The sequence below is a fragment of the Squalius cephalus genome (assembly GCF_949319135.1).
Source record: "Squalius cephalus genome assembly, chromosome: 21".
NCBI classification, from domain to species: domain Eukaryota; kingdom Metazoa; phylum Chordata; class Actinopteri; order Cypriniformes; family Leuciscidae; genus Squalius; species Squalius cephalus.
This window is the reverse complement of record NC_137142.1, coordinates 23,117,226-23,130,545: the sequence shown is the minus strand read 5'-3', so window position 1 is coordinate 23,130,545 and position 13,320 is coordinate 23,117,226. Positions and strand designations below refer to the sequence as shown.

Below are 13,320 nucleotides of genomic sequence, written 5' to 3'. Positions count from 1 at the left end.
TTTGTGTTCAACATAAGAAAGAAACTCATACAGGTTTGAGGGTCAGTGATGACAACATTTTCATTTTTGGGTGAACTATCCCTTTAATCTCAAATGTGTAAAGGTCATATTTCACACCAAACTAATTCAATAAATTAAAGAAAATAAAGTATACCGATGGAACTTTTTTTGCATTGTTACATTATTTTCAGGGCAATGAAGCACATTTTTCCCATACGTTATAATAAACGCATCTACTATGGTCTCGTTTTTGATGAGAAGTTGAAGTTTTTTTTTTTACAAAACTTTTAGGTTTAAATTTGTGTAATACATTTTTTAATAATACATGTTTAAAATTAAAAGCAGTACTTACTACAGCCTGTCAATTCATATTTCTATAACACGAAAGAAAAAATATTCGTATATAAATGAAATTATTGTAGCATTTGTTGTACTACCTTTAATTTAAAAAATGCAAAACAGTATTTTTTACTGTGTCACATACTGTAAATATAATTATAATTTACAATGCAAAAATTCAAATGGTCCTCGAAGTAGAACATGACCCTGATTTTTATGCAATTATTTTTCCTTTTAGTTTTGTTAATATGTGACAACACTAAATGACACTGGATATGTATATAATTTTTTTTATTTAAGTTAATTATTTCCCGTCATTCAAACTTTTGCAATATCTATAAAACAATGAACAAACACAAGCGCTGTACAGTTGACCAAATCACTATAACTGAACTGAATGTGTAAATGTACATGCATGGACATACATACTGTATATACACACATATACACTATTACAACTGTTGACCCCATGCTGTTTCCTTTCCCGTTTAATGCAACATCAAAACCTTCCTAAAATTGGCTTTCGAGGAAACTAAAGAGACAAAAAAGGTGGGGTCACATGTCCTTCATTTACTAAAAATGAAACAGTCCTAGTCTGGAGAAGAAGTGTTTCCATATTCAATCAAACAGCAACTGACTTTGGCACACTGTGCTATGTAAACATTTCATCCAATTCATAGATTAGCCACCATATATTGCTCCAAATTTGGCTGTGTTCTTAAAAAAAAATTTGTTCAAAGCCCAAACTTTAAACCATTTCATAGGCCTCTCCTTTAAATGGAGTAAGGTGGCGTGATTCGCAATGGCAAAAGTGCAGTCCACATCTACACCTGCTTTCCCGTCCAGCAGACTCATCTGTCTACAGGAAACCTGATGACGCCACAGAACACGGACAATCAAATACAGGTAAGGTGGACTGATTTTCTTCCTAAAGGCCACACAATCTCTGCCCAGACTCTGAAGCGTCAAGACAAAGAGTCTTCCATGTGTTTCTGTTGCCGTCTTCATACTCACTAATGGAGAACTGCGATTCTGGGACAACACAGGTTGGTGCAGACGAATCGAACATATACAAGTCTAAGATTAACATAACACTTACTGCTGATACATGAGGAGAGCTGACCGAAAGGCAGTCAGGGACTCATTTAGTCTGGATTTCCTAGCCTACAATAAGTTAGTCAGAATGCTACGGCGTTATACATGAAAGGTAGGTGGGTTAACTGATTCGGTTTCACATATCACAGGCTTCTTTGTCTGTTGGATTTACAGTAATAAGTTCTGTTAAAATCAACTTAAGTACCACAATAATTTACAAGGTTTGGATGTGAAAAAGTATTTCGGGTGATGAATTAAAAGGACACACAAACAAACAAACCGTGTTGAGTTTCTCCATTGTGAGTCCATATGCTTCTCAAATGCGCATTTTGAAAGCTGCTTAGAAACACACTCGCACACACACAAAAAAAACTCACATTTTCTTTACAGTATCATGGATAACAAAGGCAGTAACTTTTAACCATGAAAAGAAGAAGAATGAGGATGCTCAAGTAATGACATAATGTGCCAGGTTTGGCCAAAGCTGCTGAGGATCATGACTGATCTTGAGAATAAAACATCCAGGACTTTAAGGAGGCAGGAAAGGAGACTTTCCAATGCCCATGTTATGATCCAGAACACATACTGCACAAAGTCAAAAGAAATCATGGAAGATGAGGAGTAATACACGCATCCACCTTTGCTCAAAACCTAAAGACAGGAGCAAAGCTTCAGATCAGCCTCTGATTGGAGTTACCAGGTTATTACCATGATTATTTTACATAATACACTTGGCGACGTAAATAAAGGCTACATAGAATTAAGGAATAAATGATTACTGAGAAAAATGTGGCTGAGAAACATTTGTTTTGTGATTGACATTTTAGATTTGTTAGCAGCCAGTGCTACAGTATGTGAATCCAGCAGTCAAGTTCTGTACAATGCCTCGGTTCTCCTTCAGAACACACCAGGGACCCTTACGGAAAGCGGGTTGAATCTTTACACATTGCACCTTTAACCAGAAAAAGACAGATTGACAATTTCATAAAAACTAGAAAACAACAAAAATGGTCTCGATTTTTTTTTTCCTGCTTCCTGTGCGCGTCATGAGCTGTCCTCCACAGTCAAAGTGTGTCCGTGATGGTGCGCGCAATAAACGAGTCCTCCCCTCAATTCCATGAGCCCTCAAATTAAACCAAATCCAAACTACAACAGTCTTGAAATCCAGTCCGATCACAGCGCAGGAAGGGAGCCTCCATAAAACGTCATTTACATTCAACAATATTGGTAAAGTGACTACAAAAATAAAAGAGCAATGGATGTCTATTGTAAAAAAGAAAATGTGCTGGAATAAGAAAATGAGACACGAAAAGGCAAAAAATAAGAAAAGACCAAAAAAAAAAAAAAAAAGGATCCTTTGCATCGGAAAATGGGAAGAAAAACTCCAAAAATGGATCCGATAGAGTTTAGACACTTAAGATTCACTTTCCAAGAGCTGGACAACAGATGAAACAGTGAGGTATATAGTTAGATGGAAATAGTCATCATCATCTTGTTTGTATTTTCGTTGCCCCGTGGCCCTTGTGGACCACCAGATCGCACCGCGGCGGCCCCGAGTCTGTATCTGGGCAGCGATTATCTCTGAGGGGCGAGTGCGTGCCCGAGGGCGAGAAGGGGAGGGCTGGGATGGGCGGTGTCGAGCTACGGCTGCAGGTTGAGAGTGAACTTCCACTGCTGGGTGAGCGACGGGCTGCACACCTCCACCGTCAGACCGCCGTTCCGCGCATTCCGGCTGTCCAGGCACAGATTGGTGCCAACGTGCCGCAGTTTGGAGTTGTTGTCGATCTGCTCCCATTTCTGCAACAGAAAAATAATGAGGATGATGTTGAAAATCTGAGTAGCAGCACTTCCTCCAAACCCCTGCTATGAGCACAGCATGCTCACCTGTCTGCTGTCATTCTCCCTGCAGCCCTGCAGTTTGATCTGTGAGCCAGCGGTGCGATCCACCACCGTCAGGCAAAGGTCCATGTGTTTGACGGATTTGTCTTTAGTCAGGGCCCATTCCTGTTTATCGGAAACATAAGCAGGGAGCATGTGCACTAAATACATTCATTCCACACAAATCTACACAGAAACTTGAACAAAAACAGCTTGGTGAGACGCTGCTACTTTCTGAAATGCACATGGGTAACACTTTTGACAAGTTCTGAGAAGATGTTATACAGTATGCCGTTATCTATCATAAAAACCTTCAGCTAATTCTTTTATAATTATGACTTCATATGATGGTAAAAAAGTTGTTTAAAATGAAGAAATCAACATACATAAAAATTAGATTAATAAGCAATTAATTGTATTTATTTTGTATTACTTTTTATACACACACATACATATACATATATAGATATAGATATATAGATAGTTGTATAAAATTTTTTTTTTTTTTTTTTTTTTTTTATGTTGTAATTTTTCACTGTAGTACCATTAGGGAAGATAAAAAGGTTTTATATTATAATATATTTTTCAGAAATATAAAAGTATTTATATGGATGCACTTGGTTCGATTGCTTGGTCCGAACTAGAGATCGATTGCTCCCCCCCTTCCCTTTCCTCAGCTGATCTCTGTTTACATTATATTATTTGGGTCCAAATCGCAGTACTCTTAGATCATCAAACTGCGGCTGTGTATCCATATTGCTAAGTAATTTAACCTTTTTACCTTTGCTAGGTAATAAATACATTTACTGCAAAAATTCTAAAGAATGCAGGAGTTAATTTGTGCTGAAGGCGAGCAAAAGTGAAATATACATTCTCTCTGCTTGCAGTGCGTCAGTCACGCTTGTCAGGAAAGTGAGTGAGAATACGCACAAATGCACAGTTTTATCAAATTATACGTCATCAGTGACAGGTCATTTCCGAGATTTAGTATGAATGATTGCATTCATATCAGCAGAAAGGTTCACATGACCAGTACCCTAGGCCTAGACCACCCTATTTAGGCAGGCTCGAGTACAGTTCATGGGTGTGCACCCGAGTTCGGAAAACAGTGTTCACATCATCCAAACAAACCGAACTCTGACATCAATCGAGCCCATGCGCGCACCAAAAAAGTGCTAATGTGAAAGCACCCTAAGTGTGATGAACCCATTAAATCCATCAGACCTGCACACTGAGAGAAGATAAAAGCAGGTGAAGTGATCCAGAAACTACCGTGTGGCCCTCATCTATACGTCACTCACCCTCCACAAGTGCATCGTTCCTTTAAAACTAACTCAAACTCACTGGCAAGTCCATCACCCAGTGCTCTGCTGCCACACCTGACATAAGACTGTTCAGTACCTGAGATCGGACTGGTACCTGATTTCCTCCTGCATTGTGGCACTCGTACACCCCCACCACACCATCAGCAAAGTGCCCCAGTGTGTCCAGACAGTTCTGACCCTGCTGTAGTGCTCCAAAGGCTATGTCCTGATGATCCGGGACCCTAAACAAGACAGAAACATCAACTTAGGTGTGATTAAGCTACTTTTTGAACTGCAGTCTCTGGTAGCAGACTGAAAGGGTTATCATGAATAAAGTTTCATTACTTTAAAGTCACAAGTCTAGGTAGACTAGACTCATGTCTAGGTTTAAGTTAAAGGCTCGTTTACACTTGGTGTTCACATTAGTCTCATAAAAAATGTTTGTGATCCAATCACTCAATCCGCATTTGGAAGTAATCAGAAACATCTCGCCACACTACATTTGTAGTGTAAACACAAAAAGAACCATCTACTCGTCTATTAATTAATTATTGTGCCAGTACAAGGGTTTTAAATGCTGGTTGTGTACAGTAAACCATCTGAATCAAAAAGCTCATACACATTTATGCACAAAACTTCATATACCATCTTCAGATTATAATAGCACATGCAAACAAGACCAAAGTGATCCAAAAGCTTTTTTTTTTAATTATTCCCAGGTCATGCACTCACCGTAACTCAGGATAGACGTTGTCCAGGTACCACTTAAATGGTTTGCAGCCTAACCGCTTCTTCATTTCCAGCCTGCTTTGAATGCTGCAAATAATGGGGAAAGTTAGTCAAGTGGAGTGCATTTCAAGGGTTTAAATGTTTGACGACTGAGATCTTCACCTAGCCATGTTTTAATATTATTCTTCAGTGGCTGTGCGCACTCTTGTGGCCTTGGTAGTGAATGATGATCTTATCATGTTAAAGATAGTCAATGTCCTACTCTGTTCCAAGCTTTTCTCTTATGAATAATATTTGTTAATGAAGACAGATACACACTTACTTGCCATAGGGCACATTACGGGCTGAGGGCACAGCAGCGTAGTAGAAATTCTTATAATCGTCCATCCAAACTTCTGCCGCTCGCCTCGTGTTCCTGTAAAGACAAACAAGCAGTAAATTATACATTTTATATAGCAATACTGATGTTCTGCTAATGACCATAACATGTCCACTGCATTACTCCTAAATCTAACTTCGACACTAATGGATCTTCTGCAGCAGATTACTGGGAGCTTTATAATTATGACAGAATGTCAACAGCCCACTTATCACTGGCTGCAGTGCTGGATTCACCCACTGGATGGAGCATGTGAACCACACTACTAAAGGGTGTATTTGGCTTCAACAATCACAAAACATAAGATAAATAAAAGATTGTGTTCTTTAGCTACAGCACTGTACCATTGCTCACTCTGGGTGCCCAAAAATAATCTTTTGTAACATTATAATTGCCTTTACTGTCACTTTTGATCAATTTAAGTCATCCTTGCTGAATAAACGTATTCATTTCTTACCCCCAATTTTTTTTTAATAATATAATACAATATAAAAACCGTGACGCTTTGAGAGCTGTTGAGCGGAATTGTAAACACCTCTGATTGGCCACTGTGTTCACGCACTCATTGAAAATGTGTCTGTGATTGGCTACAATGATCAACGCACGGGAGCGTTTGAGAGCACACGGAAGTGTTTTAAAAAACGGGAGGGGGAGCGTTTTAAAGCACAAGCCGGTCCGCTGATAGACACCTGCTTTCAAGTGCTGTCAAGCTGCTTTGAAATCTGTGTAAGTGCTCAGTGAAGAGCTTCATTGATGTATATTTACATGTTTTTGAAGTGCATGCATATGTCTGTGTGTTTTTATATATACTGTATATATACACATATACATACATACACACATACATACACATACATACACACACATACACACACACATATACACACATATATATATATATATATATTAGGGCTGTCAAAAGATTAATCGCGATTAATCGCATCCAAAATAAAAGTTTGTGTTTACATAATATATGTGTGTGTACTGTGTATAATTATTTTGTATATATAAATACACACACACACACATGCATGTATATATTTAAGAAATATTTGCATACATATACTGTATATATTTATATAAAATTTATATTATATATAAATATAATTTTTTAGATATAAATTACACACTTTTCTTAAATATATACAAGCATGTGTGTGTATTTATATATACAAATTTAATTATACACAGTACACACACATATATTATTTAAACACAAACTTTTATTTTGGATGCGATTAATCGCGATTAATCTTTTGACAGCCCTAATATATATATATATATATATATATATATATATATATATATATATACATATGTGTGTGTGTGTTTATATTTACATATATATTATGTAAACAAAAACTTATGTTAGATGCTATTAATCGTGATTAATCGAATTGACAGCACTAAATATATTATATTATAATTTGGTGGATACCTAGCAAACACAGTGCCGCTGCCCCCTGGGAAAGTGTATGGATGCTGTTTCCTGAAGACATGACCCACTCGACTGCAGGGAATGATCTCCAGGCTGCCTCCGCACTGCCAGACCCGAAATGAGATCTCTGAGAAGTACAACAGCAGTCAGAGATTAATAAGACTTAACATACAACACACAAACAATCAGTACATAAATGCAGATTTTTCAAAGTGCCAAAACTCATAATTGCATGTGTGACATCGAAACAAACAAAAAACAACATAAAAAAAATAAAAAAATAAAAAAACACTACTCTGTGAAACTTCTAGGTCTTTGCAAACTTCTCAAACGTTTTTCCAGGCTGAAGGATAATTTCAAGAGTTCTTGTAAACTTTTCCACAAGCAGCACAGCTGAGAAAAGTGCTGTGTTTGTGGAATGATTCGGAATTTATTTCAGAATCCATCATGCCACAGACATTATGTCAAAACCTGAAAAACTCCACCTCATTGAGTCTTACACTGCAGTTTCTATTCAAGTCTCGTTGCTAATATAAAAAAAGCAATAGTTCTACTGTGGTGACCTGAATTGCCCCTTAGATGGGCACATTACATTTTGGCTGAGTAAGGCATTATCTCATACAATCTAATGATAGAAGTACCATGATCTCATATTCAGTATTCATATACGGTGGCGCCACAAAGTATCTGAACACTTAAGTCACACTCAAGTGACACAAATTCATATGAATTTCATTATATTAAATTAAATTAAATTAAATTAAATTAAATTAAACCATGTGGCCTTTGTAAACAACTAATGCTAGACCTATTTTCAAACTTGAGCAATTTTTGCATGTGACCAACTGGTCCTAAAATCATTTTAGTGGATGTATAAAGTCACACTGCCTTCAAACCCTCATTAATAGATCCTACTTACAAGTTCATAAGTAGCCATTACAATGTGAAGTGCATTCAACTGACTTTGGTAAGAAAAATGAATGCATTAAACAATTTACAGTACTATTTCTTTCTCTCTTTTTGATTTGCCTTGCTTTATTGGAAATTAAGCACATGATGCTTTTACATTTATCAAACATTTACTTATACATATACACACACACGCACTTTAAATAGGCAAATCTTTACCTATACATACACACACACACTTTAAATAGGCAAATCTTTCACTTAATCAATAAAGGACACACTGGAACACTGATAAGATGCACTGTGTCGTCAGTCAGTCAGCTCCAATCAGCTTGTCCCACCCAGCACAACAGATGAAATACAGGGCATTTAGAGAAATAAAGCCTTCACTCACCGAGATTCTCTCCACCCCACACGTCCATCATCATATCGTACTTCCCCAGCTCTTCAAAGTAGTTCTTATCCATTACAAAGAGGCCACCGGCAATCATGGGAGTCCTGGACATCATAACGCAAAACATGAAAAATTAGATATACTAAGCAATTATCTCACATACTGGCGATGTGTTTTATTTCAGTGGCCATTTGCGCCTTTATAAAACTCTGTGCTCATTTCACTCTCTGATGCAATCTGATCAGAGCCCCATAAACAAAGTCATTAAACAACACTGGAATCATTAAACAAGAATGAAGAGTGCGGTGTCATGAAGACTTTTACACAACACATCCCATAAAGGCACTGTCAAGAGAAACCACGCTGTTTATTATCTTAATGTACTTTTAATGTACTCGCTGCACGGTGATTGAGATTTCACATCACAGCAACGCACCGTCCATACAATCTCCTATTTCGGTCGCTTTACACCTTACTTTCTCTCTCCCGCTCGCTTTTAGTTGTTAATGATTCGAGTCACTCCCTGGAGGATGGACCTTTTACAAACAAGCAAGCAAGCAAGTACATGGGCTCCTTGGACAAACTTGTTTTGTTATTACAAGAACTTTATAGGATCCTTTTATCATGTTGACAGCATCATTTTACATTCGTTTACTGAGCAATGTTTAAAGCTACAATGTGTATTTTTTCGCTGCTAGGGGTTGCTAACCTCTTACAATAACAAAGGCGTAGATTGATGATGCAGAAGGTTGAATGCTTTTGTCCTTTTGTCCCAAAGCATCTCTGTCAAGTCAAAGTTAGTTGCGGACGTGGATCTCAAAAACGCCATGCTGATATTGATCCTCATTTTAGTTCTCCTTTTGTCCCAAAGTCTGCTTGCCATGGTCCATAATGTTTGAACGAAACAACAACAGCGTGAGCGTGCCTAGACGTAACGCAGTTGTCCACGTCTGTCGCCATGGTTACTATGGCAGTACGTACGGAAACCAGGGATAACGCGGATATTACGTCATTGACAGGTGACAATGACCAGGGACGAGCCATTATTTAAAATTGGAATTTCTCTGAAATCTTTGGGAACTTTTTGGGATATTGTAAATATACAACTGCAGGAAATATATCACACTGTGCAAGTGATTTTTGGATTTTTTATTTAAAATTTTTTACATATTGTACCTTTAAGAGTATAGAAGTTGGACAAGGAAATCTTCAAAAAATAAAATAAGCACTTCAGCAATCAGTATTGTTATTGTTACCTAAAACAATAAAAAAAAAAGTCAGTAATGTAAATAAAACTGAAATAAATTAAATGATAAATATAAGATGAAAAACTTTAACTTAACTTAAAATGACAAATATTGACTTTGCAATTAACTGAAAAGTTTAAACTGAAGTAAAACTGAAATAAATAGAAGTAAAAGTTTTTTTTATAAAAATGACAAAAGCACATAACTAAATTACTAAGAAAATTAATAAAACTAAGAAAAATACATATAAAAAGCTAATTCTGCTAATCTTAATAAATACTATAATAGTATATAAATAACCCTAAAATAACACTGCCAGTAATTCAATCAGCAGATAAAACTATTTGCGTTTCCTTAAGGAAACACCAGCACTCATAAGTCAAATAATCCTGGATATACAACCCCTGATGTTTGAAAACCAATCACACGTCAGTAAGCAAATATAACAATGACATCATCCTCAGTATTCTATCAGTGGGTCAGTGGGAGATAGATTGCACACCTATAGTGTAGTTCTATGTATCAAGAGAGTCTGTACATTAAGCAATTGGCAATTAATTAACTACAGAAAGTGTGAGAAAGATAAGTCAGCTGACAGTCATACGTCACCAGGTTATTGATCCAAAACATTTGCAAAGCAGATATTTAAAGCAAAGAAGAATTCTTACTTGACAGGAGCAGTGGGGTTTCCTTGCCGTGCCCGTCTTTGTTCCAGGGTCATGTAGTCCCATTTAAAAACTAGATTCCAATCAAAACCTGGATAAAGATTAGACATTACATTAGGGATGAAGTCTGATTTTAAATGTAGTTTCAATTCCCTGCTCAGCCATGTGTCAGGTAAGGGAATAAGGGAGCATACTAATGATACTGATTTCACTGACGAAAAGACTGAGGGCTTTGTTCAAAATAATGCATACTACCATACTATTTTAACAGTATACAGCATATACTGTATACTGTGCTTTACATAGTACAGTAAATAAAGTACAATTTTTTTTTTTTTTTTTTTTTTTTTTTTTTTTTTTTTTACTGTCCGCAGTATGCAGCACTGTGCTAGCATTCCATTCTGAACATATTCTGAAAGGGAGAAAATGTACACCACTATGATTCATACATTTGGGGAGAAAATCTGATTGCCAGTTAACCAGCACATAGACCTCTCACATGGATAGATCCATTTCCATATTATTTCCCACTGCATCCGGAAGCCTCTGAGCTTTGAGGAAAAGCTATTCCACTCAGAGATAGAGAGTTATTATGCCTAAAACCCCCAGACAAAAATCAATCAAATGGTTTTCATTCCAAAAGGACATTTCCTCTTGTTGAGATTCATCATGCTCTCTCACTCTTTTACACATTGTGCTGTCTTCACAGATTCTCTGTATATTGCTCTCACAACAAACATGCATTTAAACATACCACACACATTATAGCCCTGCACATGAAATCTAACAAGTGACATCTGCTGTACTATCCTTAAACATGTGCATACTGTATATACATGCATGGATGGATGCAATCAAATTACATACACACACAAACAGCTCTGGATAGTGATTTCACCGTTGTGTTAAAATATGAGCTTATGAAAAAGATTTACCTCCTTTAAGATCTGCAGATGCCCCCACATACTGGAAATTGTCCATGTTAATGACATCTATGATGGGTGACACAACCCGAGTCTTATCCTGCCGAGAAGAATAAATGATGTGAAGCTGTTCTGACACTACAATGACAGTTAGAGTACAAGCATATGAAAACAGATTTCATCTCACATCTCTGATACAATGCATTCTTTAAAGATGTAGCAACTGATCGCTGAAAGTCCTGACATATACAGATCATGAATTAAGAAATGTGCACTGCACTGCCGTTACGAATCAAGGCAAATCCATCAGAAATACCTAGGAAAATCCCATTAATCTCGTGAGGTTCGCTGACACATTACTGGAGTATTTAAAGTCAAGTACCATGAGTTAACACTCCAGAAAAGACAAGCAATCAACTGTACGTGACAGGCATGGAGATTTAACACTAAATGTAAATGTATTGCTCCTCAGACATCTTCCAATATTCATCATGACAATTCTGGGACACCCTGACGAATCAAATCATCCCAATGGTGGCTTCACCTCTGAATTAACAAATTCATTTGTCACAGTGCTGTAATGTTTCCACATGGCAATTTTTATATAATTTTCTTATACTAATGTTATACTAAAGCAATGCATTAATAAATTGGTAAATTAATACATTGGTTTAATAGATTAAAATATATTTATATGTTATTATCTTTAGTTAACCGTGAAAGACTAATTGTTTTGCTGAATGAAAACATGCTTCGATTATTTTTAACTTGGTTTTTACTGTATTTTACTTCTTGCATTAAACATTTTGAAACAACACACCACTTTTTGGTTAAAATGATAGTGCCTGTGATTGAAAAATTAAACATTTTAACAAATAAATACACCAAATGACACCAAAAATGACGGCAATTTGTTTAGCAGCATTTTTCTAAATTATACCCCAATGCAAATTTTCCAATAAACAAAATGGTTTTCATAACTAATGGCAACATAAAGAATGAATAAATAAAAATTAACATCATCAAAATAGAAATATTTTAGCCCTATGTACATCACCTGGAAATTCACTGTATTGACTGCATAAGGTTTGTATTAAGGCAAGTACTGATATAAAACTGGAAGAACTCAACCTGATGAGGACCAATGATGAGTAGACGCAACAAGTAGAAAAGTCAATGTCAAAAACCATTAAAAACAGATTCAGTAGGAGTTCCACTCTTGACCAGATCTGTTCTGAAATTAAGGCTTACGCACAGAAATATCTGCTTTCTGCTTATAATATATTTTCAATTATAATAATTATTCCGCTTCAAAATAAATTCTATGTATAGGTACTTCTCTAGAAGCAGGACAACATTTAACTCATGCTTAGTATAATCATCATGATGAAGCGCTTCTGGGGTCACTAACTCCACGATTTGATTATGTGCTTATCTGGGTCATCCAACTGGAAATGAAGACACCTAACAATATAAATGGGGTTATGAAACTTCTTATTTCATTTATGCCTGTAATTTGTACTCTTAGTGTCTTGTTCTTCTACTCACCGTTATTTATTTTGTGAGTCAAAAGCCTTGAGGCAATATCAGAGTAATTATGTGTGCCTAGGGACGGAACTGAAGCAAATATTTCTTTAAGGCCAGTCTGATCCTGAACCAGACCGGACCTGCACATCCGCCATTGGGGCGTGTTTACTTGCATTCAACACCCCTTAGCGCGCACACACACACACACACACACACACACTGAGGTCTTATCCACACTCTCTACATGCTGTACTAACTCACAGTGTTGAATGGCACTAGTTTGCCTCCATACTTTTATTTATGACTTGTTTGAAAATTGTTGGCCGTCGACAGCAGGATTGGACTCAAACAGGTACAATGATATGGCACTGCAAGCAAAGTTTGTGCGTCAAGACAGCCAGCCAAAGAAAACACATTAACTTATCATCCACTCTTCTCTTTTATCATCTCGGCCTGACATTTGCAACTGCAGTGAGCTGCTAAACGTCTGCTG

At 36.8% G+C, this 13,320-nt stretch overlaps 1 protein-coding gene across 2 annotated transcripts in view; it reads right to left on the bottom strand.

Annotated features, from left to right (window-relative positions):
• Positions 1–584: 584 nt before the first annotated feature.
• galnt2 (UDP-N-acetyl-alpha-D-galactosamine:polypeptide N-acetylgalactosaminyltransferase 2) overlaps positions 585–13,320 on the bottom strand; it is a 74,381-nt gene continuing 61,645 nt past the window's right edge. The window contains exons 8-16 of one of the 2 annotated variants that reach the window (XM_079854583.1): positions 11,313–11,400; positions 10,381–10,468; positions 8,466–8,569; positions 7,163–7,289; positions 5,668–5,760; positions 5,349–5,432; positions 4,732–4,858; positions 3,319–3,438; positions 585–3,231 (exon numbers count right to left, since the gene is read on the bottom strand). In XM_079854583.1, coding sequence (XP_079710709.1) covers positions 3,076–3,231; positions 3,319–3,438; positions 4,732–4,858; positions 5,349–5,432; positions 5,668–5,760; positions 7,163–7,289; positions 8,466–8,569; positions 10,381–10,468; positions 11,313–11,400 — 987 coding nt within the window. In that variant the 3' untranslated portion in view covers positions 585–3,075. Of the gene's footprint in view, positions 3,232–3,318; positions 3,439–4,713; positions 4,859–5,348; positions 5,433–5,667; positions 5,761–7,162; positions 7,290–8,465; positions 8,570–10,380; positions 10,469–11,312; positions 11,401–13,320 lie in introns of both variants that reach the window. The other variant, XM_079854582.1, reaches the window with a different exon arrangement.